Source organism: Musa acuminata, chromosome BXJ2-1 (assembly GCF_036884655.1).
Source record: "Musa acuminata AAA Group cultivar baxijiao chromosome BXJ2-1, Cavendish_Baxijiao_AAA, whole genome shotgun sequence".
Taxonomy (NCBI): Eukaryota; Viridiplantae; Streptophyta; class Magnoliopsida; order Zingiberales; family Musaceae; genus Musa; species Musa acuminata.
In genome coordinates this window covers 11,712,419-11,739,720 of record NC_088338.1, presented here as the reverse complement: position 1 = coordinate 11,739,720, position 27,302 = coordinate 11,712,419, and the positions used below count along the sequence as shown (strand labels likewise).

Below are 27,302 nucleotides of genomic sequence, written 5' to 3'. Positions count from 1 at the left end.
AGGCGGTTGTCCTCTTCGCCGCCGCCCGATCCCTTCATTCTAGAAAGGATAGCCCCAGTCGAGCTGATCGGTGGTTTGACATCGTGAGGTAGATAAGACATGCCCGCCGATGACAGCGGTGGCGACGCTGGGAAGAAGCTGTGTTGCATCTCCCACGTCTTCTTCGAAGCTGCCTCCAAGAACTCTGCCCGCACTGCCGTTGTCCACGCCACCGGCGGCATCCAACAGCGAGGGGAGGCCGGCGAGGGTTCAGCCGCTCACGCCGTGGAGGAGGGTTCGTCCCCTCCGATCTACCCCGGCGACGTGTGCTTTACCTGGGGTGACGTCTTATCGGCGGTTGAATCCTTGAGCCATCGCATCCGCTTGGTTCTCGATGGAGGAGACGATCCTGATCTCGTTCGGCCTCAAGGTTAGGGTTTTTAGGCCTTTCGTTCTCTTTTCTTCCTATACTAGTTATTGGCAATTGGTGGAGGGTGGCTAGGGTTCAGCTGCTCAGGCCAGCAAAGAGGGATTGTCACCTCCATTTTACACTGGCTGTGCGCTTTACATGCGGTGACATCCTATTGGAGGTTGGATCCTTGGGCCATCGTTTCCCTTGGGTGAAGATGATCTCGATCTTGTTGGTCTCTAAATTAGGGTTTTTAGCTATCCTGGCGTTAGTGTCAATTTTGATTATCTACCCGATGTGGCGGAGTTGACCACTTGTTTTTTTGAATCTTGGCACTGTTAAAGTTGGAGAAGAAGTCCGCTCCATAGCGAAATGTAATATGGAAAGCTGACTCAAGAAGCTTGATATGGAAAGATATCCATTTAGGGAGCTTTGACCTGGACTTGCGAGGTGACTTGATTGGAGGCATAGCCCTCCTGTGTTTGAAAAAGGTTCGATTGTCAAATTTTTGTTCGGACCTGCTAAACCTGCAAAACTTGCACTGGAAACGTGTCTGCATAGTCCCTCTGAAGTTCAAGGCAATTTGTGGTATAAAAGATTTTTTTGAAGAGTTTGAGAGTTGAGAATGAGTTTTCAGGGTTACAAACAGAACGTGCCTAAATAAGGCCCATTTTAGAGCTTTTATATGTAATCGTCGTTGATTATGAAAGATTAAGTACTGAACAAGTAACTATTTCCTTTGGATGTCATATTGGTAGGGCTCGTTGTTGTTTACTAGGCTTCGCATGTTGAGTCCCGATTGGCTGTCAATAATTGCCATAATACATGGTATCTTTTCTTTCTATGCTTTATTGGCAATTAGTGAAAGCTTGCAAGCATTTAGAAACCAATGCCGCCGTCATATCTACCTTGTGACGTCTGTTCTATTTTTTGTATTGGAATTAGAATTAGGTTTTGGTAGTCTTCACAAAATTTCTCCTAGTTGCAACCAATGGATAAAAGGTTAAAAGTCATTGCCGGTTGAGCAAGTTGCTCATCTGGAATTTTCTTTTCCTTTTTGTCTTAAGAAGAGGAAACAATTTATCATTTTTTATTAGTAAACTGTGTAACGCATCAGAGCTTGATAAGATATCTTAAATGCCAAGCAAACGTTTCTTTCTTGCTTTAACATATTTTTTTCATATCTATCTATTTATCTTTTTCTTTTTCATTTCAGATTTCCTTTTCTCGTCTCCTGCCATAATGGGCAGGAGCCATTGAATTCATTTTGATGTACTTCTGATGCACATTGAATTCATTTTGAATCTTCCAAATTGCAGGGTATTGTGGCTCAAAGCAGATTGCCATGGCAGAGGATCCACTGACACTGGATTTCCGAATGCCACAAATTGTGGGCATTTGTATTCCCCCTTCTGTGGAATATATAGTTGCAGTCCTTGCAATTCTTAGGTGTGGGGAGGCTTTCTTGCCATTAGACCCTTCATGGTCAGAAGAAAGGATACTCTCAGTTATTTCTTCTTCAAAAACTGGCCTTATAATCAAGTGTGCATCATTTTATAGAACTCAGCAACTTGAGGCAATTGATTGGATTGTGGAAAGGAGTAGTTGTTCAGTTTTGTATGCAGATATGAAAATGGATTCTGAGAGGGAGCTTTGTTGGCCTGATCTTATTTGGCCTTGTGAGAGCAGAAGCCCGAGAAGATTCTCTTATTTGATGTACACATCTGGTTCAACTGGAAAATCAAAAGGTGTCTGTGGTACAGAAGAAGGTACTTTTCTGTACATTGCAGCTGTAATCTTTCGTGTTTTTCTTGAAATGTGCTATGAAAAAGATGCCTTGTGATATTCTTTGAGTAATCTTTTGCCTTGGTGTAGTCCTTCACATATCACTTGTAACCGCTTTATTCAATTTTTATCTCTTATTTAGTTGACTTCTCATAAATAATGACCAAATGTACTCCTTTGCCAGATGTTAGTATATGTATTTTGGTAATATCCAGGATTTTAACAACACTTGGTATATTTCAATTCTAGCTTTCAGCTTTTCTTGTTGGAACAATATTGTTCTCCATGTCATTGGATCAGTTCCCCCTTTTATGCCATCCTGTCAAAAAATTGCAATTTTGTGCAGCCTAGTGATACACCTATTGTAAACTATGATTTATGCCAGAAAATATAACCTGAAGAAATGTCTAATTTGCACTGTTTAGATTTTCATTTGTGAAAATTATTGATGCATATGCTTATTTATTATCAACCATTCTATCAGAAATCATAATCAACTCTCTACTATTTTTTGATATCGACTATGTTTTATGTCACTGCTTTTTGTTCTTCCATCTACCATCTATAGTTCTCTTTGCACAATAGCAATATGTCATTTTGTTTGAGGTTTTGTTATGTTGCCTTTTCATAACTCATAAATTTTTCGTGCCAGGTTTTGCCATACACTGATCTTGAAGTTTTTTCATGCTTAATTGTTTTGTGGTCAAAGTTCTCGAAATGTTAGATAACTTTCATTTGTCTGCTAGTTTAGGTAGGACAACTGTAAGCTTCTATGCTATGGCGATCCTTGTTTTCAAATAATTTGCATTAGATCATACCTTAAGATGCTAAATATGTAATAAAGCTACTGTTATGTTATTCAATTTCCCTTGTGCTGGGTTCGTACTGAGATACGAGGTATGTAGCCTATATAAATGATGATAGTACCATGGTATGCAATTTCAAATGGCACCGCCCGGTATGGGCGGTACGTACCAGTCCGATGGCATACCGGTATGCGGATCGTCCGCTACCGGACGGAGCATTCTATATTGCTACAGTAATACACTGCAGCAGTGCTACAGTACTATAGTAAGAGGAAATCGCTCAGTAAGTCCTGGTGTACCGTTCGGTATGCCGGTACTATACCGTACCGAGCCAACCTCGAAATATCGGTACGATACGATATTACATACCTTGGATAGTACTACTGTTGATGGAACTACAATGATACAATTTGGGGTGTTAATAGGTTTGATTCAAAGCCAAAACATACCCATGTAAATTGTGCTTTGTTCTTCTAGATATTCTCATTCGAGAATGATATGTTGCATCTTGAGTTCTTTAAGGTTGTATATGCAATAAATTCTATGTTCATACTTCCTGTTTTCTCATGCTTTAGATTTACTGAAAGCATAAATTACTTGTTCCAGTCATCAATAAATGGTTATTCTGAACATTCCCTGATCTCTCTAAGATATGTGCTAAAGAATTGATAGATCTACCTTTACTAAACATAAAATATAATGCAATATCTGCAACTGTATTGTAGATTTGGCTAAATCTTCCTGTAGTGTGACAGGTGTTGATATTCTTCAGACCAAATAAATCAAAATGAGTACTAAGTTTGCTGGATTTGAATTATTTTTGGTCATGTTCCCTCTCCTGCAAATGTTCTTTTAGAGTTTCTCTCATGATCTGTTTGTCTGTGGAGATATGATCAAGAGCTTCACTTTCAGGAATGCCACTCTTTTGGATGCTTGTTTCTCATTCTATTGAATGTCCATTGCTTAAATTAAAATAAATAAAATGCCTTGCATGTATTAATTTTTCTCCCCATTGTTCTCTCAGGGTAGGGCTTATTGCTATTGTTATCACGATTTTGTCAAATTGTGTAGTTTCAAATACTTCAGAACCATACATCTAGTGTTCGTCCCCTTGGTATATAGCATGTGGAAAATAAAATATAGTGACACTAATATGAGACCCATATTGTCACATTGTGGTTTGTACAAGCCAATTTAGCTTCTCCCTGTTTTCCTTTTCATTACTCATTTGTTAGTAAAAGTTTTATCTTTTATACACAGGATACATGTTCTAGATTGTTGTTCACTTTTCTCCTCTAGTTACAGATAGCTAATATTTGCTGTATGCTGAATCCATCTTGTATTAGGTCTCCAATGTGGAATACTTATGGAAGGAAATGTTTTGACAAATGTGGCTATACTGTCCGACTGGTTTATTCTTGTGTTTGTGGTTAGATTCAGAAGTTTTAAGTTAGCTAACCATATTTTCGTTTCATCATTGTTCTTTAGAAGTGATAACTCTTAGTTGATACTGTCTCTCTGATACTTCTGTGCTAGTTAACATCAGTTCTTGAAGGCTATTGTGTTTTTTTTATTATCAATTTTTTTCTGAACATCATTGCTTGTTCAGTTCCTACTAAAAAAAAATGAATGACATTGACTGCAAAGCAAGCTTCTTGACTTGAAAAGAAAAAGGAATAGACCAGTAATGAACTTTGCAGGGTCTTTGCTTTTCAAAAATTAAAGGAGGAGAGGGGATGTTGGTGGATTTATCTGGCACTACTAGTGGCAAGAAGCCTTGTATACACTAGGGTAGTTCATTAATATGTGTGCTTGAACGTGTATATACAGATGTTAAGAGTGGCTACCTTGTTTATATGCTTTTCAGCATAGATTAGAGGATTGAGCTTGCTTGTGGCTGCATGTTCTATTCTTGGTATGCTTTATGCTCTCTTTATTTACCTGATCTTCAAATCTTAGTTAGCTTGCTAACTCTGTTTCCCAAATATTTTTAGGCCTTCTGAACCGATTTCAGTGGATGCAAGGATTGATTCCTCTATGCAGCAAGGACATATTGTTGTTCAAGACATCTACTAGCTTTATTGACCATCTACAGGAGTTTCTTGGGGCTATTTTAACTTGCACATTGCTCGTCATTCCTCCATTTAATGAGTTTAAAGCTAATCCAATCTGTTTAGTCAATCTTCTTAAGGTATTCAACTTGATGGATTGCATGTATTATAAAATTATAAACAACTACCATAAAGCAGGGTCAACCGAGGTCACTTGTCTCAGACTCCTGCCAATTTGAGGTATTGAGGGGGATAATATAAGCTGCCCTTGCTCTTGCATACTAAGAGGTTTTTTCCATGACTCATATCCCGGTCAACCAGGTTGCAAAGGAGCAACCTTACTTGGTTGCCAATACATACCCTTAATTATGATCAGCAATATGGATCATATTGTGGTACACCTGTTGTTTTGTTGTCTCTCTTTGTTTTGCATGTTTTCATGCTAAATCATGCTCTCAGATTGAATTTCAAATTATCAGCATCTAAGAAATTTCATAGCTAAAGTCTAATTTGATTTTATACCAGATCCTTTTGTTAATCTGAATGGATTATCACAATCCATTTTACTAGATCTAATTGTGCCCTATTGTCACGGTCTTAGTTGGAATTGCCTAAGGCGTGAGGCACCCTTGCGGCCAAGACGCGAACTTAGCTTACGTTGCCTAAGTCGCGCTTCGCCCTTGTGATATTTAAATTATATATATATATATATATAAGCGTCTCGGCGACGTCGTTGAGCCTTTTTCTAAAAAAAATAAATAAATAAATAAAATAAATATTATTTTATTATTATTATTCGTTTTGCCCGGTAACGGGCAGTCCGCATACCGGTATACCGTCGGACCGGTATGTACCGCCCGTACCGGGCGGTATTATTCAGTATTGCTTACCCTGACATATAGTACACTTGGTTACCATGAAAATTGCAAACAGTTAGTTCAACACATCTGATGTTCAAAGCTCCCATTTTTTTTTCAGGCATACTGTATTTCAAGATTGACATGTGTCCCTTCTTTGATGAGGCTGGTTCTTCCTAAATTGAAGCATTCTTATATCCGAGGTTGTAATCCTCTGGAAGTATTGATCCTTAGTGGGGAGGTCTTATCTATATCATTGTGTCGAAGTCTGCTTGAAACTTTGCCAGAGACAACAATTCTCAATCTCTATGGAAGTACAGAGGTCAGCAATTAAGTATTCAGGTTTGTTTCACCTAATTTACTAGGAATGGTGCACTGTTGTCGTGAAATCTTTCTTGTTATGCACTAGTATCACAGAATCTCTCTTGTTAACAGTTATAATGAGGTGATTGCATACTTTCAGTATCTTAGAAGCATATGGCATATTTTGTTTTCTTTTCTATACTTGGGATTATCGGTGGTAGACATACAACAGTAACAACAAAACAGTGAAGTCCCAACTATATACGTGTTACTGATACTTGCAGTTGGTGATAATTCTGCAACCATTTGCCAAGTGTCAGGATCATTTCTTGCATGTAGAACTTTCTTTTTTTTTAACTATTTGCATTCTTTTTCTATTCATTTAATAAGATAGGTTGAAAAAAGCAAATTACATTATACAAATAGCTTGGGCTCCAAGGGGGTATCATTTTGTGCCATTCCCTTTTCTCATCATTGCATGAGACTTTTTGAAGTTTAAAAAGTTGATGGGTTGCATCCTGTTGACGTGTTATTCTTCCTAAATTTCTTTATGAAAGATAATGTGCTGATGCTTCTGTGTAGTTACCTTCTGTGATTGAGCTTTGTGAATGTCATTCCTGCTTTGGTAACATTATGACATCAAGAAGAGTACTGGCAAATATCATGATTGTTACCATCATCCACTTGCCTATTATCCTTTCCAACTAATTCTACTGAAGGAGATTTATAACATGTCTGATTTTTATTCTTGTTATTCTGTTTGATTACTTTTAATTGGTAACCTTTTCGGCCCTGGCATCTAGATTTAAGAGCAAATTCATTTCTACAAGCTAGTGACAGGAACCAGTAATTGGTAACGGCCCGCTTTGGTAACATTATGATATCAAGAAGAGTACAAGCAGAATCATGATTATTACATCCATGCTCCTATAAACATGGAGTCACTTGAAGACCACAACTTTAGATTAAGATGGTTTGAGGAAAAATATTTGACAGATCATCATCATCATATTTCCAATGGACATGAAATTACTTATAGATCATAACGGAAAATTGACAGAAATCAAAGAAAGATTTGATGAATTTTTGAACCACTATCAATTTGTAACTCAATTCAAACCCTTTTTAAATCTCTTAACCTAGTGGTAGTTATGTAAGGAAGGAATTTGTCCAAGAAGTTTAGTCGGAGTTTAGTGAATAGAAGTTGTATGTATTTAAGTACATGCAATCATGGAACAACCTTCCCAAGTTATTTTGACTTGTTAACATGTGGAATAATGGGGAAATGATTAGCTTTGCCACATGATTTATCCTAGAAATGCAATTTTATATAAAAAAATCAGGTATTGCCTTTTCGTGATTAGTCTGATGATGATTGTTGCCAGGAAAGGTACATGCTGATGTCATACTGTGTCAAGTGCCTTAATGGTTGATGTGTCAATATCATAGGATTTAAAAAGAAAAACAATAGGTTTGTGACCTTATACAATCAAACCAAAAAAACACTTGCGTTTCACTCAACTTTGGTGGCTTTTTAATGACATTGAGGTATCTGTTGGTGGGTACCATTACTTGCAAGAGGCTGTGGGAGGAAAGGAAGCTCTATGGCTTGATAGACTTGTTTGCGGGTATTAGATCTACCAAAGGTTTGTCATCAGTTCTTTTGGGTTGACTCCTGACACTAATTTTAAGTCCACTTTTGATCAGTCTTGGGTGAGAGTTCTGGATCTGGAATACTTCTGTTACAACCTATTTAACTGGTGATTTACCTGGTCCACAAAATCGAAGCTAGAGTAATCATAGTGATGACTATTGTGGCTAGACGTAATGGACCTAGGTTATATCAAAGTGAAAATCGTTCAATATATTTAACATTTTGATGGCATAATTTCTACTAGAGTTGGGAGTGATGTTTCTTACACTGAATCATGCCTTCTTCCTTCTACACAAACTCATTCCCATTCTGGCAAATACTTCCAACTAATTCTACTGAAGGATACTTGTAACATGCCCGATCTATATTCTTGTTATTTTGTTTGATGGCTTTTAATTGATAACCTCATGATTGCTGGCATCTAGATTCTAGAGCAATGCATTCTTACATGTTAGTGACAGGAATGAGTAACAATGTGAAAACTGAAATGTAAATCCATCTCATCTTTTAGCTCTGTAATTGGTCAAGGCAAATTTTAATCAGAATTCATTGTGTTTTTATCTCACTGATTTTGGATAAAGATATTGATCTTGTTTTCAATTGTTTTATTTTTCACGCTACCTTCCAACTGATGAACTATATGGTATTTTGGATGAGTTCTATTCGTAAGAAACTTATTTTATTGAACATGGAATTTTAAACTCTCGAACTGGATGTGAGGCTGCATAAAGCATTTCATGGAAAGGTTCTTCTCAGGTTATATTTGTATTCATGATTTTTTTCTTAATAAAAGTTCCTATTATCAATTAAATCCATGAATGGGTGTTCAACAATCTGATCATTTGTAGAAAGCTTGGCTTTTTTTCCTCTCTGCAATCATCTGGCATGCCATATGCAGGTTAAAGGTTATTAGATGAGTTTCAAATGCAGTTTTAGAAGCATTTATTTTCATTTCCTTCAACAATAACAATAGTTAGACTGTTCTTCAGGTATCAGGTGACTGCACATATTTTGATTGCAAAAATTTAGCAAGTGTTTTGGAAACTGAATCACTAAGCAGTGTGCCTATTGGAATTGCTATCTCAAATTGTGATATCATTCTTGGTGAATTCGACAACCCTGATGAGGGCGAAATCTTTGTTTCTGGGTCATGCTTGTTTGCAGGATACCTTGATGAACACTTAAATGACAATCCTAAGGGTAACAGTAGTGGGTTACAATTCAGGACTGGTGACTTTGCAAAACGTCTACAAAGTGGAGATCTTGTTTTTCTAGGAAGAAATGACCGCACTGTAAAAATCAATGGGCAACGGGTTGCTATGGAGGAGATTGAGAGTATGCTAAAGGAACATCCTGAAGTAAGTGATGCTGCTGTAACTTTTCATGGAACAGATGGAGTATCAACCCACCTAGAGGCATACTTTGTAATGAAAACTTCCGAGGATCTTCAGAAAGAAAATAAACACTCTTCAGATGAGCAGCATTTGATTGAAAACCTGATCACATCTATCCGTAGTTGGTTGGTCAAGAAACTTCCACCAGTAATGATCCCAAGTTATTATTTCTGTATGAGATCATTGCCGACCTTGGCCTCTGGGAAAATTGATTATCTCAAGCTTTCAAGTTCAGTATGTATGCCAAAGCAGCGTAGAAGTCATTTTGAAATGAATCAGACTTCTGATAGTCTGTTGCAAATTATTAAAGAAGTATGCTTTAATCAACTCTTGGTTATTTACTCATTTATTTCAGCCAGTTAATATAATGCAGTCAAGTTCTTGATTCACTTGTCGGCTGTACTTTATATGAACCACAATGTTGTTTTCTTATTAGGTGGCTTGCATGGATAGTTATAATTAGCACAGGACTGATACCATTACATTTTGATTCTTCTTATATTGTTTATTTCCTTTCACAAGTTCATTAAGCTAAGATATAATTGGAGAAATGTTGGAGAAAAGGTATAGTTGAAGATTACAATAGTGCTTATGTTGCAACATTTTGAAAAAAGAATGTGAAATATGAGAAAAAGAAGCCTTAAAATCCTAAAAGATTTACTTTGAAATTTCTAATTCTCTCCTATTGAATTAATTGATGTGCAACACTTACAAATAAACAGTTTGATAAGTCCAACTTGCTAATGCATAATTGATGCATTAGTGAGAGTGGATGCAAGAGTCCATCTGTCTTGTAATTGATGCAATTGTCACTAGGCCCATTCTAATGTAATTTCTAAGCTTCTCCAGTCATTACACCATATAGCTGTAATCTTAATGAAAAGCTAGTGAAGCAGTGTTCTTATTCATATAAGGATTATTTTAGTAAAAATTACTTTAAGATTTTGTAACTTCTAGCATTCTCTGTTGTCGAAAAAAATATAGCAAAAGAAATTTTTTATTGTGAAATGTTAAGTGATTGCTATGTATGTAGGAGTAAAAGCCTGCTGCTCTAATTGTGCACTATAGAATTGTTTGTTTTTTTTCTTCGGATCATAATTTGGTTCCTCTTTGCCAGGTATTTTGTGATGCATTATTGGTTCAAGAAGTTTCAGACTATGATGACTTCTTCTTGATGGGTGGTAACTCCATTTCTGCTGCCCAAGCTGCACATAAGTTGGGGATTGATATGAGATTAATTTATATGTTTCCTACTCCACTTAAGCTTCTAAATGGTCTAATAGAGAGGAAAGAATTGCATGAGAATTTTATTGGACCTGATAATGGGATCAGGAAAAGATCAAAAGTTTATGGTAATGTGCCTGGTGCTCTTGATTTATCAACTGGAGAAGTGCAAAGAAGTTTTCCACCTGAAAGATCATCACAACCATATGTTGGTGTCCAGGTCCATGATCTCTCCATAGAACATAATGTACAACAATCGATTAGTAACTCTGAGAATATTTACTTTAAGCAAGAAGTTTCTTTTCTACCTCCAGATTCACTTGGTGCAACTTCGAGTGATCATGGCCTGTGGCCTTCAAAAAGTAATAGGCATAAGATGTCTGCGTTCGGTCGTTGTAATAAAATTATGGATGAACTTGAATGTGACTTGGATAACACAAATAGATTATGGTTGTCAATTAAGACTCCAAGGAGTAGAAAAGGGTCTTTGGAAGAGCTCTGGAAAATCTTGCTCGAGTCATGTGTTGATGCTTCACCTTTGATTGTGTTAATGGATGACAACTTACACCTTCTCATTGGATCTCACTCGCACATATTTCTTTGCATTGATGCACTCAGGTAAGGATCATTCATGCTGCTGGTGCATCTAGATTTTATGCTTCTGATGGTATTTAATTTGCTAGTGTTCTTGCTCTTTCCTCCCTCAATTAGGCATGATAAATTCTGGGCATCTTATGCCTTGTAAGATTTCTTGATTGCAACAACGTAGCATATGCTTGATAAATTATCATGTTGTTATGAGTTAGTTAATTTTAGGTCTGATTTAAGTGAATTTTCTATCATCTTTTTTTTTGCTTGTGAGTCAGAATCTTTCTACCATATTATTATGGACAAAGCTGTAAATGAGATGCTTGATATAATGCTTATGTATGTTCGTGCATTTCGGTTTTGTTCATGCTTTGCACAATATGTAGAGGGTTGGCCATAGGCTTGGCAGCCTTATTTTGTTTGGTCTGTGGTGGACCTTCTTGGACCCTTTATCGTGCGACTGTTCAAAGCTTTTAAAGCCTATATTTGTAATTTGCATTGCCTATAAAGTGTTTGCTGAAATAGCTGCTTGTGGATCTCGAGCGAAACGCTTTCTTTAACCCATCTTCTCCTTTGTAAGTCCTTAAGGGACCATAGGATGTTTTGGGGAGGTTGACCCTTTGTGGACGGACACGCAAGGGTGTCGCACGACTTAGGCAAAACTAGCTAACTTTGTGACAGTTGGTATCAGAGCGGGACAAGTACACATAGAAATACTTGGCATGTAAACGTGGGGGACCTAATGAGGTTGTGTTGAGGGCAGCTAGCACACACGACCATTTGGGAGAAATGAGCGTTGAATTGTAGGGAAAGAAGTCGCTCAAAGAAGCAAGCATCCGATATTAGCATTTAGAGGAATGACCAACCCTTCGCGCGAGAGGCACCACGAGGATAAGCGAGCTAAGAAGAACGTGTAGCGCACAAAGGTTGGGATGGCTGAGTTCGAGCTATGGTTCAACGTTAGCAATTAAACTTGACGGTGCTCAAGGCAAGCAGGGCACTTGGTAAAAGATGAGACTGTGCAAGGTAGGATGGTTTGCTCAACAACTAAAATAGTTGTGCAAAACTCACAGAGGTGAGGAGAATTGCTAATTTAACGAATTTGGTCCTCATGCAAGGGCTTGTATGCAGACGATGGAATGCTCGTTGCCATCCCAAGGCGACCGAAACTCGACGCTTGGAGCATTGAAATTTTTTCTTCGGCTTGAGAAGGATACGTCCATTAGAGGCTGAAGTGCGCAGCAAGTTCAACATGTTGCTAGGCCTTGAGAGGTGTAGCGAGGGCTGTATTGGTGCACAGTCACAATCTAGCAAGTGCGTTCGTGGGTGCAGAACAACACACAATTTGTTCAGCAAGGCAGAATAGTCTAAGGGGATGGTTTTTGAAACTTCCAAAGGAAAGGATGCGAAGAGAGAAGTTGCTCAAACGAGATAGATAGTCAGGAGGGATACGTCCTGGTTCTTTAGAGGGAGAATCATGTGCAACAGACCGCACATGTTGAGGAGGGGGTATCTCAAGACATTAACTCCACAAATCTCAATGGACCGAGCGAGCGGCGAGGAGTCATCGTATGATCCCGCATGAGGTAATGCATTGGTGGATGTATTGCGAGATTAAGTGGGGGAGTGACCTAAGACAACACCAAACGAAGGCACACTTGAGCCAATATTAAAATCAAACTCAACGGAGGGCTGACCCATGGAATGGTGCGCGTGAGGCTACTATCAACTTAATGCAAACCAAGGAGCGAAGCAGTTTGGGTGGAACTTGGTGAAAAGCCCAGGCCGCATGAAGGGAGTTGATATAGAAGATGAAACATGGAGCGGAGGTACGAAGCTTTCCTTAGACAGAGGTCAAGGACATTAACTCTTATAGAGGTAAGAGCGGGATCATGTCATTTCATGGGTCCCTCATTCTGATAGAGCGGACTCATCCTGTATGGTGCTAAAGACGAAGAGAGCTTCGAGGCATATGCACTTTATCTCAGTGAAGCATTTGACGAAGGAACTAAGGTGACTCAACTTGCGAAGGCGAAGTTGGGGCCAGAAGGCCTTGGCAGGGGAGGGGCAGAGGCCCAGGATCTAGACAATGGTGCGCTAATTTCGACGAAGTCGATGGACTTCGGGAGTTGCTAGGCGACGGACTGTCCTAGAGCTGTGCTTCGTCCGGGTGTGAGCCCGGGAGCGGGTGGACGAAGGTCAATTGCTAAATGAGCGAATACAATCGAAGGTGGTAGAGGCCCTACGGTGTGCTGGTAGAGGCCACACCTGGAGAGATCACAGTTCGAGTTCATCCCACAATGATCAGAATGCAATGAAGATGTCACCAGGAGGCGACATGGTACAGTAGATCGTTGTCGAACAGTTCGAGGCAATGCAACATACACGAGACAAATCCCACAAGGGATTGGGTTATATAGAGGTATGATCGGGAGCTACTAGGAGCTCCACTTTGGTGAACAACACGACGACAAGAAAGGTTATAGATTCAAGGAGTGAATGCCATGTTACCAAAGAGGTAAGTCTTCCATGCGTGTATTGAATTTTGCATTTGATGAAAGCCTTGGTTATCAACATATGAGAGCTGTGTACTACCAAGGGGGGACTTGATCATACAGAGGTATGATCGGAGCGGTTGGAGAGTTGGACTGCTCCATAGCTCATATTCGCTTAAGGGAGCCCGGCAAGTCAGAGGACAAGGCCGAATAAGCGAACGTTGCTACCAAGGAAGCTAGGTAGAATATAATTGGCATGAGCCTTGCAACATTATGGTGGAGGCCATGCATGGGAATTGCAATTTGGCTTTCCATCGACCAAGGGGAATTGCTCGAAGAACATAGAGGTATTGAAGTAGATGGTCAAAAGGGGTGAGGAAGCGATGACGAGTGTAGAGGGACTCAACTATCCAAAACCAAGAGTCGGTGAGAATGGAGATGGACTCGGAGGAGTGTCATAGTGTCACGGAGGCGGATCTATCGATCGCGGAGAAAGGGACGCAGATGCGAGGCAACAGATAGTAGTGCCATAGGCATGGCAGCGCCATGGTATCGCATAAGCGGGACTTCCGTGGAGTCATCGATCCCTTGCTCTTATTGGAGGGAACGCATTGGTCATGAAAGGGGTCGAGGAGGTGGAGAATGTAGAGGCAAACTCTAAGTGCCTAGACATGACTGAAGGGCAGAGGCCAAGGAACTTCGTAAGATCGATGTCAACGAGCTTCTCATCAAGATAGTTGAAAGTGAAGGACTTCGGGGCGATGCAAGAGTACTCGACCCAGGAAATAGGTAGTACGCGGTGTTGTACCTTTTCTCTTTAGAGGACTAGGTGACACAAATGATAAAGAATATGGTACAATCCCATAGGCGACTAGAACTATTAGAGATTTGCTCCAAGTTGGGGTGAAATTTTGCTCTTTTTCGGGCAAAACTTCTTGCATTCTAGAAGTTCGATGGCAATGAGAAGGTGAATCGCAGTAGCTAACTCAACGCAATAAGTGCAAACACTTTAAGTACTTCGGAAGTGTGTGCAAAGAACAGGCGAATGCTAGTAACCAATTCGATGTATGCAGTATAACCCTCGAGGAGGCGGACGAAGTCAAGTAGCCTTTGCCTTCTCAACCCTTAAGAAATTGGGCGAGACCGAGTACCCCAGTTCTCTTATTTATTCAGCAGAGGAGCTCTGCACAGGTTCAAAGACCCTTCGAAGAAACTTGGCAAAAGACAATAGTTGTCAAATCCTCACTAATGGTGATCGGTGCTACTGAGAGTAGACTGTCCGCCTCATTTCCCAATAGAATGCTAATCAAAAGTGGAAGTGATGCGAACCTACTTGAAAATGACAACCAAGTGGAAGAGGAATTGATGGGCGAATTTTGTGGATGAAGGGCCCCAAAAACTTCAAAGTCTGCGAGGCAATGTTTGTTAAAGCTCCAACAAACATCCATCTAGTTCAAGCGGCATGAGATGCTTGAGAGACTAGCGCATAACAAGGGCGGTCTTTTGCTTCATCTGAAGGATCCGTAGCAATTAACAAGGATCAACACAACTCGGTTGACCTCACACCAGAGTCAGAGTCATTGGCGAGTTGAAGCAGCATGCGAATCAAAGTTGGACTACTTAACAACAGCGACAAAGAGCAGCTGGGAGCCAAGAGGTGTTGTAGCTAGAGCAGAAGATGAAAGACTCAACAAAGGCGAGAAGATGCAACGTTTACAAAGGCTTCTACGAGGATGTCGAAGGAATAAGTGGGGGAGAATATCATGGACAAAGCTATAAACGGAGTGTTTGATGTAATGCTCATGTATGTCCGTACCTTTCAGTTTTGTTTACGCTTTGCACAGTATGTAGAGGGATGGCCATAGGCTTGGCAACCCCATTTTGTTTGGTTTGTGGTGGATCTTCTTAGACCCTTTGTCATGCGATCGTTCAAAACTTGCAAAGTTTATGCTTGTAATTTGCAGTACCTATAAAGTGTTTGCTGAAATGGCTGCTTATGGATCCCGAGTGAAACACTTTCTCTGACCTGTTTTCTCTTTTGTAGGTCCTTAAGGGACCATAGGAGGTTTTGGGAAGAATAACCCTTTACGGACGGACAAGCAAAGGTGCCGCATGACTTAGGCAAAACCAACTAAGTCCGTGACAATATGTTGCCTTTTTCTTTGCCATTTACCCTATTTATCTTATATTTCCTTTGACAAATGAGCTAAATCTTAATACTTTGTTATAATGGGGTTCTTAGGAGGTAAATGTTCATATTTGTATAGTAACACATTCACTGCTCAAAGATGTGGATGATGTTATAGATAGATTGTGTAACACGAGACTCCTGCAAATGCGATGTGCGGGGAGTGTAGAACACATTAGATGCTTTGACCTCCAAGACAAATCTGGTTCTATTAAAAATAATTGATATACATGTTAATATCATGGTTCCCCAGCCGGATCATTATGGGTCCGGTATGTGTTGGCGTAATAGCCCACGGTACACTAGCACATGTCATGAAACTCTTTTAAAGATTTGAGTATATGTGGTGTTGGGAGGCACGCGCCGTAGTTTGTACCGCTGACCAGTATGCATAGCTAGGCACCATATGTTACGTACATAACGGTCTTGGCAAAACATGAATGATGAAACTATGGTTAATATCATATATCTCCATTGAGAAAGGATGATATATTATTGCTAACTTTGTCTTGGAAATGTGTGAGGAAATGAGAAGATATTGAACGACTGCATTTACATGAACGAAACCGCAGGTATAAAAAAGCAGTTGTTAAAAAGGTATTATATTTATAAAGAAGCACAATAATGTGTTATGGTTTTTTAGTAAGAATTGTGCTTCTCTTTAGCCAAAACTGATTAGGTAGGCTAGAAGAACTTTCGAAACATAAATAGTTCATCAGATAATTTTCACTCTTTAGTTAACTGTTGATTGTTCGAGGATGAGCAATGGATCATCCTTTGTCGAAGTTGATGAAAAAAGGGTACTGCTCTTACATTGCCACTCTTAAATTACTTGATTTTTCTTTTTTACTTGTGAGTTATGTAACATCTTGATGGGTGTGACCATTGGCATTAAATACTTGAAATAAATCTTAACTCTCTAGTTGACTGCAGTGTTTGATAGGATTCTAGGGTCCTAGGGCTTCCTTCATGGACTGTTGTGTTGTTACTCTGTGGCTATGGCTTGTTAGTTTTAATGACGGCATATAATTAATTGAAGCAATTTACTAATGAGGGCATTGATTTTGGTTGCTTGCTATATGAAAATTTAATTTTATTTCATAGAGGTTCTATTTAGATTGTAGGTTAGGAAGATTTATGGAGCAACAACTATAGTTACACAGTAAAGCAAAAAATTGATTGTAATTTTCAAGGAGTTCTGGTTTTGACAGAATCTGGAAACTACTGTAGTTTATAATTTCTGTAAAATTTGAACCTGAAGTACTTCATGTTTTGTTTCCTTGACATCTTTTTTTTTTACTTTAGTAATACTATTTTGGGGTTTTACTTGTTCTTAGTTAAGAGGAACCACTCAAGCGGCAAATGTTTATATCCGATAGATACTCTGAGAAATGGCAATGTTTGATAAGAGTTGACCTTTAACAAGTATTTGATAAAGACAATTTTTTTTATTTGAGGTTCGTGTTGTTAATTCTTGATATGATGTGAAGATCTACTGCTTCCAATGTCTATAATGATCTAGTTTTAGTATTGTTGTGCTTCAAAGGGCCTTCCATCTGGTCCTAGTGTCATTTAAAAAAAATCATTTTTTCTCCATTATCATGTAAAATAACCATCTTGATGTCTCTTTGAACCAATGATTGAAATATCGTACCGTACCGGAGTTTCGACGTTCGTTCGGTACGGTACGATACTGCATACTGAGCGGTATACCTATATATATATAATTCGGCGATGACGTCGCCTCTCTCTTCTCCTAAGCGGGGCGACGTCGCCGAGGTTACGTTGCCTCGTATATATATATATATATATATATATATATATATATATATATATATATATATATATATATATATATATATATATATATATATATATATATATATATATATATATATATATATATATATATTTCGTTCCGTTCGGTAACGGGTGGTCCGTGTACCGGTCGACTGACGGACCGGTATGTACCGCTCGTACCGGACGATATTATTCGAAATTACATACCTTGCTTTGAACAGTCCCTATTCAGGACTTGTGTTTTTGTCTAATAAACTAGCACAAATACTTGATGTTGCTGCGTTCATTATTTGTGTATCTGACTATCCGAGCCCAACAGTCACTGATGACTGATTCAACTGAGTTTGCAGCTGCAAACTCCCATGAACCAACTATGCTGTGTTAAATTTGATTGTCTATTTGTTTCTGGTCTTTTGATATTATCCACATCAGAAACTATTCTATGTGCTTTCACACACTTACATAATCTATAGTAATTAACTAAATGCAGTGTAACAAATTATTTGTCATTCCTCTCCCTGATGACAGTGGATCTATCCGATGGGAAGTTAAGTTAGAAGGTCGTGTTGAGTGTTCAGCAGCAATTACTGGTGATTTTTCGCAGGTATTTTTTTCTTTAGCTTTATTGAATTAGTCAGTCTGTACCTACACCTTTATTTGATATCTCATAAAGTATTTAATTTGCATTTGCAGCTTTATTTTCATCTCTAGCATGTAATTTGAAATATCTGACTTAATATATTTAAGTGTTTGTAGGTTGTAGTTGGATGCTATAGAGGAAAAATCTATTTTCTTGATTTTGTAACTGGGAACATATCTTGGTACTTTCAAACAGATGGAGAGGTAGAGCAACATCCTGTCAGTAGTACCTCAGAAATCTGAAGTTCATTGATTGATGAATTAAAACATTTTTTTATTCCTTTTGTAGGTTAAGATGCAGCCAATTGTTGATAAGACAAGAAACTTGATATGGTAATTTTAGATTTCTTTATTAAACTTAAAGATTAGGCTATACTTCCAGCAATTGAAGCAAGTAATGCCTTGCTTATTCCAGTTCCCTTTTCCTTTTGCATGTTTATATGAGTGATAGAAAATGAGAGTAAAGGACTTGATAGCAACCGCGGCATTAAGTTTGAATATTTTTAAGGAACTATTGGATCATGATTTTAATTTGAAAAAAATTTCTGTCATGGGTAAGTTTAAAATATTTTATGCCAACTGCTGAAGCATGTTTCACATGTTTTGCCTGGCACGCCATTATGCTGCTGGGATATAAGAGGGTAAAAATCATAAAACTGATCTTGATCAAAAGAATAAAAGTTAAGATTAGTACATAATGACTAATTTACCATCCTTGTATTCTCCTGCTCCATCTGCAGTAAGAGGCAGCTGACTCCTGCCCCAATGAGGAAGGGGCAAAGGAAAGGCAAAGAAGAGGCAAGAATCTTTTTTGGTAGCCTTGGGCATCTCCTCTGGACTGACCTTCTGATGTTTCTAAGGACAATGTAGATGCAACTAATTAATATCAGTGGTTAGCGGAAATTTGAGTGATTAAAGAATAGCAATGAGAGACTCCTAGCAGTTGGGATTTAAATAAAAAATTATACTGGTCAGATTCATCTAAGAAAGTTTGGTATTCCAAAGCCCTTCATCTTAAACCTTGGTCCAAAAAATTTAAAGCTGGTGCACTCTTTTTAGAGTCCACTTGTGTTTAAACCTTTTGATTACCTTAGGATTCATGAAGCAGTCCAGTTCTCTTTAGACCTCTTGGTACCCTAGGTTTCATAAATCATTATCCCAAAAGAATGATATTTTAATTAAAGTAACCTGAACTTACGGAAACCTGAATCCACTCAATAATCATTATTTCTATTACAAGGAGCCTTTTCGTAAACAAAATATCAACTTACACAGCTATAATTTGTCAGGATTAGACAATATTTTTATATAAATAAATTGAAGTTTTCTGACATGTTTTATTTTAATTGATATGTAGGTGTGGTTCTCAGTGAGGTTATTAGTTTACAAAGTTTGTTTTTTCACATGTTTTATTTTAATTGATATGCAGGTGTGGTTCTCATGATCAGTCTCTATATGCATTGGACTACAAGGAACATTGTTTAGTTTACAAAGTTTCTTGTGGTGGGAGCATATTTGGTTCGCCTTATATTGATGTGGTACATCAAATACTTCTTGAATAATTCATTATGTTTCTTACCTTGGATTATGTATCAAGAAAATGAGCTTCAGTCCTTTGTGGCAGTTGACATTTTTATCTCCAATCTTAAAAATGATTACTGCTGCTCTTGGTACATTTAAATCTTACTCTTCTTGGGAATTCTAATTGAAGATTCTACAACCCCTCTATCTACCAAGGACTTTTAATTTTCTTATGCGAAGACTTCCTCCACATGCATTGGAATGGACCAGCCTTAAACAAAATCTTATCTGTTGCATTCTTTTGTGGATCGAATGCCTTCAGTACTGTCTGTATTTTTTATTATTTTTAGCATATTGAGATAGAAGGTATTTCTGTATTGTTTTTAAAATCTCAAATTTCATTCTCTGATTTCAAATAACATGTGAGAACTAGGAACCTTTTTATCAAGTAGGTTTTAGTGCTCTTGTAATCTTTTAAATTAAGAATAATTATGCCTATTCTGAATCTTGTCTTGTTTAGGAACTGCAAATTGAACTGCATGCCATCTTATTTTTAGGTACACAACATGATATATGTTGCATCTACAAGTGGCCGTGTGACTGGCATATCTTTAGCGGTATTGTATCAACCAATCTTTTCCTTTTAGAGAAACCTCAAAATAATTCAAAATATTCAGTTGAGGATGCTGATGTAAATGTTTGTGAACATATCAAGTTTCATGTTGTAGCATATTGTATTTTATGAAATGTTTTTGTAGATGTTTTCATATGTAAATCATAACTATTTTAGTCCTCTTCTGTAGATTGGTTGGTTTTTATTTTCTTAGTTACTAATATCCCTTTTTTTTTCTTATGTTCTTGCATCTTAGACCCTTGATTTTATATGTTCTAAGCCTGCAGGATACATTTTGATTTTGTTTCTTATACAAGTTTGTAAATTTTTTAAACCCTTCAATTATAAAATACTAAGTCGTTTACATACCTTTAAGTGAGACTTCGTCCGCCATAACTCTTTAGATCTCTTTAATTTACATATAATTCTTTTGAGGATCTGTTGATCAGTTACACAATAAATAATTCTTCTTATATTTTGAGTAATTTGCATTTTTTTCCACTTAGATCTTTGATTACTGTTACATTTGTTCATCTTATATTTTGCAAATAGGTCGTGAAGTCATTAAAGTTGACATATAAGCCTTTTTCTATCATTAGTTTTTCAAATACACAAGAAAATTTCTGTATAGACCTATTTTGTGAAACATTCTGTACAACTAGGTCAAATCTCATTCCCAACATCACTCAACATTTGTCAGATGTACTTTCATGCACTTCCTTTCTGGTTTTGCAATGCAATGATGCAGCAGAAATAGATTCCTTTGGATGAATTCTGATAATGTGACTACTATTTTGCAAGTAGCTAAGTGTACTCTTATATCATAAATAAATCAGGTAGTACCATTCAGTGTGACATGGCTTTTTGAGGCAGGAGTGCCAATATTTGGATCTCTGTCTATGGACTCCAAATGCAGAAATGGTACTGGTCTGTTTCTCTTGAATTATTTTTTAGTGATTTTTAAGTTTCCTATTATATTTTCATTTCCTTACTATTTTAACTCAAGAAGTGAATTATTTCTAATACTTTTGGCTGCTTTAACAGTTATTTGTTGCATGGTGGACGGTCATGTGCTCGCATTGAGTCCAGAAGGAGCTGTAGTTTGGAAGGTATTCCCGAAATGGCATTGCATAATGTTGTTGATATGCCACAGTTTTTGTAATGCATACAATGATTTTTTTAATGCCACTCTTGTCTAAAATAATTATGCTTCTCTTTTTTAGTTTCTGAATATCAGTTTGCAGAGACTAAACTAATATGTATATGTAAATCTATATCCTTTTTACTGTACCATTTGTGCAATATGATAAAATAAACTATTCAAAAGAAAGAAGAGCATCTGCACTATTTCTATCAAAGTTATTAGGTAGCATATAGAAAAATTTCATGATTAGATATGTGCTGATGCTGGTAGTGATTTGGAGTTATAGACAAAAACAGTAGATGTAGTTAAGTGTGGGGACTTCAATTTCGCTCCAATCAATCCATACCAGCTAGTATTTACTGGTCCCAGCATGAATTGGGGATGCAGCGGACCTTCCTATTTCGGGCGGTCCAGTCTGATCTTTTAATTCAAGTGCTGTGTTTTTCCTTTTCTATTAAAGTTGGGCAACATGCTATGGTTTTCAACTTGCGAGCATTTACTTTGCGCTGTCGTTGCTCAATTGCTGCTGCCTGCCACCTGTCTCATCTTCGATGCATCTCCTCATCGTCATCCTCTTCCTTCTCCTTCCTTTTTCCTTCTTTCTCCTTCCATCTTTCGTCTTTTTTCCATCTCCCTTCTTACTTCTTCCTCTTCATTCTTTCTCCTTCCTCCTCCCTTCTTCTTCCTCTATGGTCGTCTTTCTTCTTTCTCCTTCCCTTAGTAGAATGGTATTAAGATACATTTTGGCATACTGTATGTCGGTACACCCAAATGGACTGGACCTGTACTTGTCCGGCCATGGACCGGCAAGGGTCTGGTACCATAAATTGAAAACTTTAGTTAAGTGGTTGTCATTTTATACAGATCCTGTACACAACCTATAAGGAGGCAGGTTTTGGAACTTAATATACATGAAGACTAATGTTATATTTTTGCATTTTGTTTTTCTGGTGGTAACAAATCATTTATAAGCATAGTCATGCTTTATGATGATTTTTAATGTTGTTTTTCCTTGTATTCATGAGGTGTAGCTTAGTGGATGGCTATTCAGCCTATTTTTAAAGTGTATGCTTTTAGCATCTAATGCTTGCCTTTGGATTGGCTAATGTTGCTTATTTTGAGTCAAATAATTTTGACAGATGTAGCTAGATCTTTCCAACTATGACTAGCCCTATTAGGTTCTCTATGTTCTCTCCTGGCTAATGTTGCCTTCATTTTGAAAACTTGGCTAACCATCTGGGTTGCAGGCATTAAAAAGTGCAAAACCTTGGTCTCATTGTTTGTATGTTATCAGGCTGTTGTTGGTGGTCCAATTTTTGCTGGAGCTTGCATTTCCTCTGTTCTTGCAGGCCAGGTTTTTGTTCTTTGCTGTGTTTCATTTTATTTTTATTAACAGTTTCAAAATACCAATTTTGTTATCGCATATATTAATTTTTTCATTTGGAAAAGATTGATATGTTTAGTCTTCACATGTCATAATGGTCTGCTGGATGCAAAGATCTTGCTGATCCTTGGCCTTCATGACTTTGACAAAACCTGACACGTATTGGTGCATTACAGTGTACCACCAGCAAACCTTGCCAATAAACTCGCACTGACATGGTAATAATTAGTGAACATGCTGTTCGGTTTTTGAATTTTGAGTTTCTTGATTGATTTAACGGACTATACGTTGTAGAACAGTTCAAAGAAATTTTGGATTGTCACATCACTTGGTCGGTGAGTTTTGAGATTTTCTTGTGGGCATTCATGTGGACAAAGATGCAATGTCATCCCTGGAGCCTGTCCTCTCTGCTGTTACCTATGTAACTAATGTTTGTTAAAAGTGTCACGTAGAAATCCATTATCTGACTCATATAATGCTTAGAGAAGAAAAAATACCAATGAGATTTGCTGAAGGATTTCATGATCTGTTTAGTCTTGAACCTAGATTTCCCTTACTTTCTAGTGCTAAATATAAGTAAAAAACATAAGACACCAGCAATAGAAATTTTTGGTTGATACATTTATAATAGGTTTTTGTACTCATGTTTGGCTATATCAGCCTCGGATTCTCTTGATTGAGCTGCACTTACGTGTACCAACCCTTATCAGATGGTATGGGCATGATTTAATTCAAAAACAGCTAACCAGGCTCATAAGTACATTAGTTTGGTTCACTTTAACACAGGTTATTGCTGGCTATTAAGTACCAGTGTGTTAGTCTCTAGATTGGGCACCCATGTGATTGCACATGCTATGCGCTCAAAACAACTATCTTTAGATTTGTAGCACTCAAAAGTGCCTATCTCTTATAGGTGGATCTTGAAAATTTGCAACATTTGAGTAATACATAATTACGCATTATGAAGGTAGAATCAAGTAAGCTCATGGATCCAACATAATTCATGAATGATCAACATTATTTCTAAATTAAGTGATCTACTACATGCATGTACGTGTACTGGTTTGTGATTGTATATAAATGTAGTTATAAACATATGATATAGGTGCATAGACTCAGCCTCGTGGGTCTTGTTTTCTTCTTAAGCTATTTGTAATTTTGTATAGGATCCCATGTGTTCAATTATAACAACTTGCTTTGTGATGCCATTTATTTGCCATAGTACACTCTAACCTATGGGTATGGCAGTTCATGAGATGGAGAGTTGACATTGTGGGCAATTCAGTGGTAGCAACATGATTTATATTTTACTCCTGTGACCAATCTAGTTGGAAGTTCATTAGGTAAGAAAGTAGTGAAATATTATCAATTTTGGAGTTCTTTTATGAATAAAGTTATTAAGGATTATGTATACATATACATGAATTATGTAGTGATGGTTTAACTGGAACAAAGATTTATCCAACAGATATTAACTGATGGAGGAGACAGATCTATCCAACATATTCCTATGTTTTTTTATGTATCTCAATAGTGTCAAAAGATCTTTGTAGTTGATCTCAAATAGTTGGGACTTTATGGCTTTGTTATTGTCGTTGTATATTACTGATGGAGGATAGCTAAGAACATAAAATAGCAGCATAAACCTTTCTAATATAGGAATCATTATCCAATCATTTCAGAATCTACAAACAAACAATATAAATAAAAGAGAAATGGAATTTCAGCCAGATCTTTTATAGGGGATATCACAATCTTTTGCAACATCAAACTGGCAAGCATACAACAAATTTGGTGTGCCAGCAATCGTGAAATATTTGGCTGGATTGGAACTTTTTTTACAAAATTGCTACAATTTAACTTTGATCATTTGTAGCATATTGCAAAAGAATATGTTGATTATATAAATTTCTTTTTACTGTTTGAAGTAAAATGAATAATTCTCTTATTATTTTTGCTTTAATTCATTTGCAGATTTTGGTTTGTTGTCGAAATGGAAGCTTATACTCATTTGATTTGGTAAGCTTTGATGTTCGACCCATATAAGAACTAGCCAATAATAAGTTGATCAAGTGACCATGCAGCATCAGATTAACATGTATTTCACTGGAAATTATTCAATGATGCACTTCTTTCATTTATATTTGAAATTTTTCATCTTAACTAATTGGCAACTTAAATTTTCTGCAGCTCTGCTAGACTAGTTTGTTCAACCTATATATGTAGAATTGATTCTTGAACTTATAGAGATGCTTTATTAGGTTAGGGATTTAAATTAGATGAGGTTTAGATCAAATGTCTGAACTGTAACTTTAGAAATAAAGAAATAGAAGTGTAAGTTGAAAAGGTGATGAAGACAACAAAGATGACAAGCCATGATATCCCAACTATTTGGGGCGGCTGCATGGATTTGTTTCCCACCATTGAACTTTGTGTGAGGCAATATCTCTAGTTCTGTCGAGCATTTAAATATCTCTTTATTTATTTCTAGCCAAGTTTCTTACGTCTCATCCTACTCTTTATGCCACTAATTTTTATTTACTTGCATTGTCTATCATAGCATCCATAGGTTTTCCTTTTAACACGTCAATGCTATCTTAGATGACTTTTCCTCATTGTGAAATTCAATAGAGTTTCATGCTGGTTGTTAGTGGCCCAACACAACCCCTCATTCTTTTCTACATCAGATTGACATTAGCGGTGTTTGAAATGGTTGTTAAGACATTAAAAAAACTAGAAGTTCATATCTTGAGTCTACAGTGTTTGAAATGGTTGTTAATACATTTCAAAAGCTAGAATTTCATATATTGAGTCTATACCTTATTTAGAAGGAAAGATCTGAGATTGATGTGTCCTGCTGGTTAGATTGAGTCTTTTTCTTCTTTAATTAATTTAGATTTTGGTTAGGTTTGAGGGTCAACCTTGGTGTCATGGTAAGATTATTTTTTGTGACATATATAACTAGAGCTCAAGATATGGGAAACATTCTCTTCTTGCAAGGTATGAAAGTGTCAATTAGTAGAAGCTAAAAGCACTAGACCACCCTTATCCATAGAGTTCTAGATTAGTTGAATTTTCTTTGATGGTCTACAAGTAAAGCTGCACATAGCCGAAATATGAATGTTTTAAAATAATTTAAATGCAAGTTATGAGTTCAGTGCCTGTTGTCATTCCTTGCTCTATTCTTGTTACCCTCTCCTCTGTGCCTGCTTATCGCCTGTCCAAATTTTAATTGTATCATTGTTTCACATCAAAGACTATCAATTATCTGTGTATCTTGAATGTGTTGGTTATCAGCACCTAATTTTGCCTTTTGGACAGCATTAGCACTTGACCATGCCTTTTATCTATTTAATGAGTCCCATGTGGTGGATTTGTGTACAATCTATATTAATTATATAATTGGTGGAAGACGAACATAAATTGAAATTAACCAGTTCATGTGCGAGGCAAATGACCAGGATCAAGGACAGACCAGAATCCCTTGTCCAACATGAGGGTACTCAACTTCATTTGCTGCCTTTCAGGTAGTTTAATGTGCTTGTTTAGACACCATAGGAGCTGATTTAATTAGTTTCAACCTGCTAAGATACAATTCTTACGTTATCTGATTCTTGATTAGTTTAGAGTATATTCTTTTCTTAAAAATAAGAATACAAGATTGTTAAGGGAAATCTCCAAATCATGATTGCCTGACGTATATTAAAATGACAATATCATCGGACCTTATCAGTTTCGTGTGCCGTGTTATAGGAAGGAGCTACACTCTGGGAGTACCAGATTGGAGATCCAATCACATCTTCTGCCTACGTTGATGAGCAAACCGAGTTGATATCAGAATCATCACGGCCACACGAGAGGTATGCCATGATCTGTTGTGCCGTACTCAAGGGGCTTCTATTTCTGAGGATAAAATGAACAACATCTGCAATTTCAGGTTGGCTTGCATCTGCGGCAGCTCAGGCAGTGTTCATGTCATCAGGATTAGCACAGAGCCGAAACGTGGGGCGAGCACAACAGATGAACTTCCACAAACTCCCATGGTGGAAGAGTTTGCACGCATTGACCTCCCAGGTGACATATTCTCTTCGCCTGTAATGATAGGAGGTCGCATCTTCCTCGGGTGCAGAGATGATTATGTTCATTGCATCGCAGTCGTTCCCTAACCGCATTCGGCCATACATACATACATTGATTAGATCACCAAATGCCCCCCTGTTCCTTCTGTTCCCGACATTATCGTCATGGAGGAGGGTTGTTTCTCCGCTGTGGTTCACCTGCCACAAAAACATTGTTTCTTATTCGGGTGATTGTCATCAGAAGAAGGAAGAGGGAAGATGGGAAAACTGATGTAAACTGTGACTCAGACAATTACCTCCTCTCCTGTCCAAGGAATGAAGGGTTAAACTGTTGGATTCTCCATTTAGATGGGAGATGAGGAATTTATGGATTCTTCACATTCTTTTAA

The 27,302-nt window shown here is 37.5% G+C and overlaps 1 protein-coding gene across 6 annotated transcripts; it reads left to right on the top strand.

The window, feature by feature from the left end:
• LOC103996142 (putative acyl-activating enzyme 19) lies at positions 1 to 27,302 on the top strand. Of its 6 annotated transcripts, XR_010481742.1 has the most exons (18): positions 1 to 409; positions 1,708 to 2,157; positions 4,974 to 5,170; positions 6,009 to 6,209; positions 8,834 to 9,550; positions 10,356 to 11,080; positions 18,062 to 18,137; positions 18,290 to 18,376; positions 18,462 to 18,505; positions 19,602 to 19,710; positions 20,251 to 20,310; positions 21,143 to 21,227; positions 21,351 to 21,415; positions 22,745 to 22,804; positions 24,809 to 24,853; positions 26,272 to 26,361; positions 26,588 to 26,694; positions 26,772 to 26,788. XR_010481742.1 is itself a non-coding variant. In XM_009416989.3 (17 exons), the coding sequence occupies exons 1-17, from the start codon at positions 100 to 102 to the stop codon at positions 26,998 to 27,000; spliced, it is 3,567 nt and encodes a 1,188-aa protein (XP_009415264.1). In that variant the 5' UTR covers positions 1 to 99; the 3' UTR covers positions 27,001 to 27,302. The 6 variants fall into 6 exon arrangements, 3 of the variants coding, with proteins under 3 accessions (XP_009415264.1, XP_018682887.1, XP_009415272.1); XR_001978462.2 differs by lacking the exons at positions 26,272 to 26,361; positions 26,772 to 26,788 and adding an exon at positions 22,949 to 23,052 and having other exon boundaries at positions 26,588 to 26,681; XR_010481743.1 differs by lacking the exons at positions 26,272 to 26,361; positions 26,772 to 26,788 and adding an exon at positions 24,083 to 24,177 and having other exon boundaries at positions 26,588 to 26,680.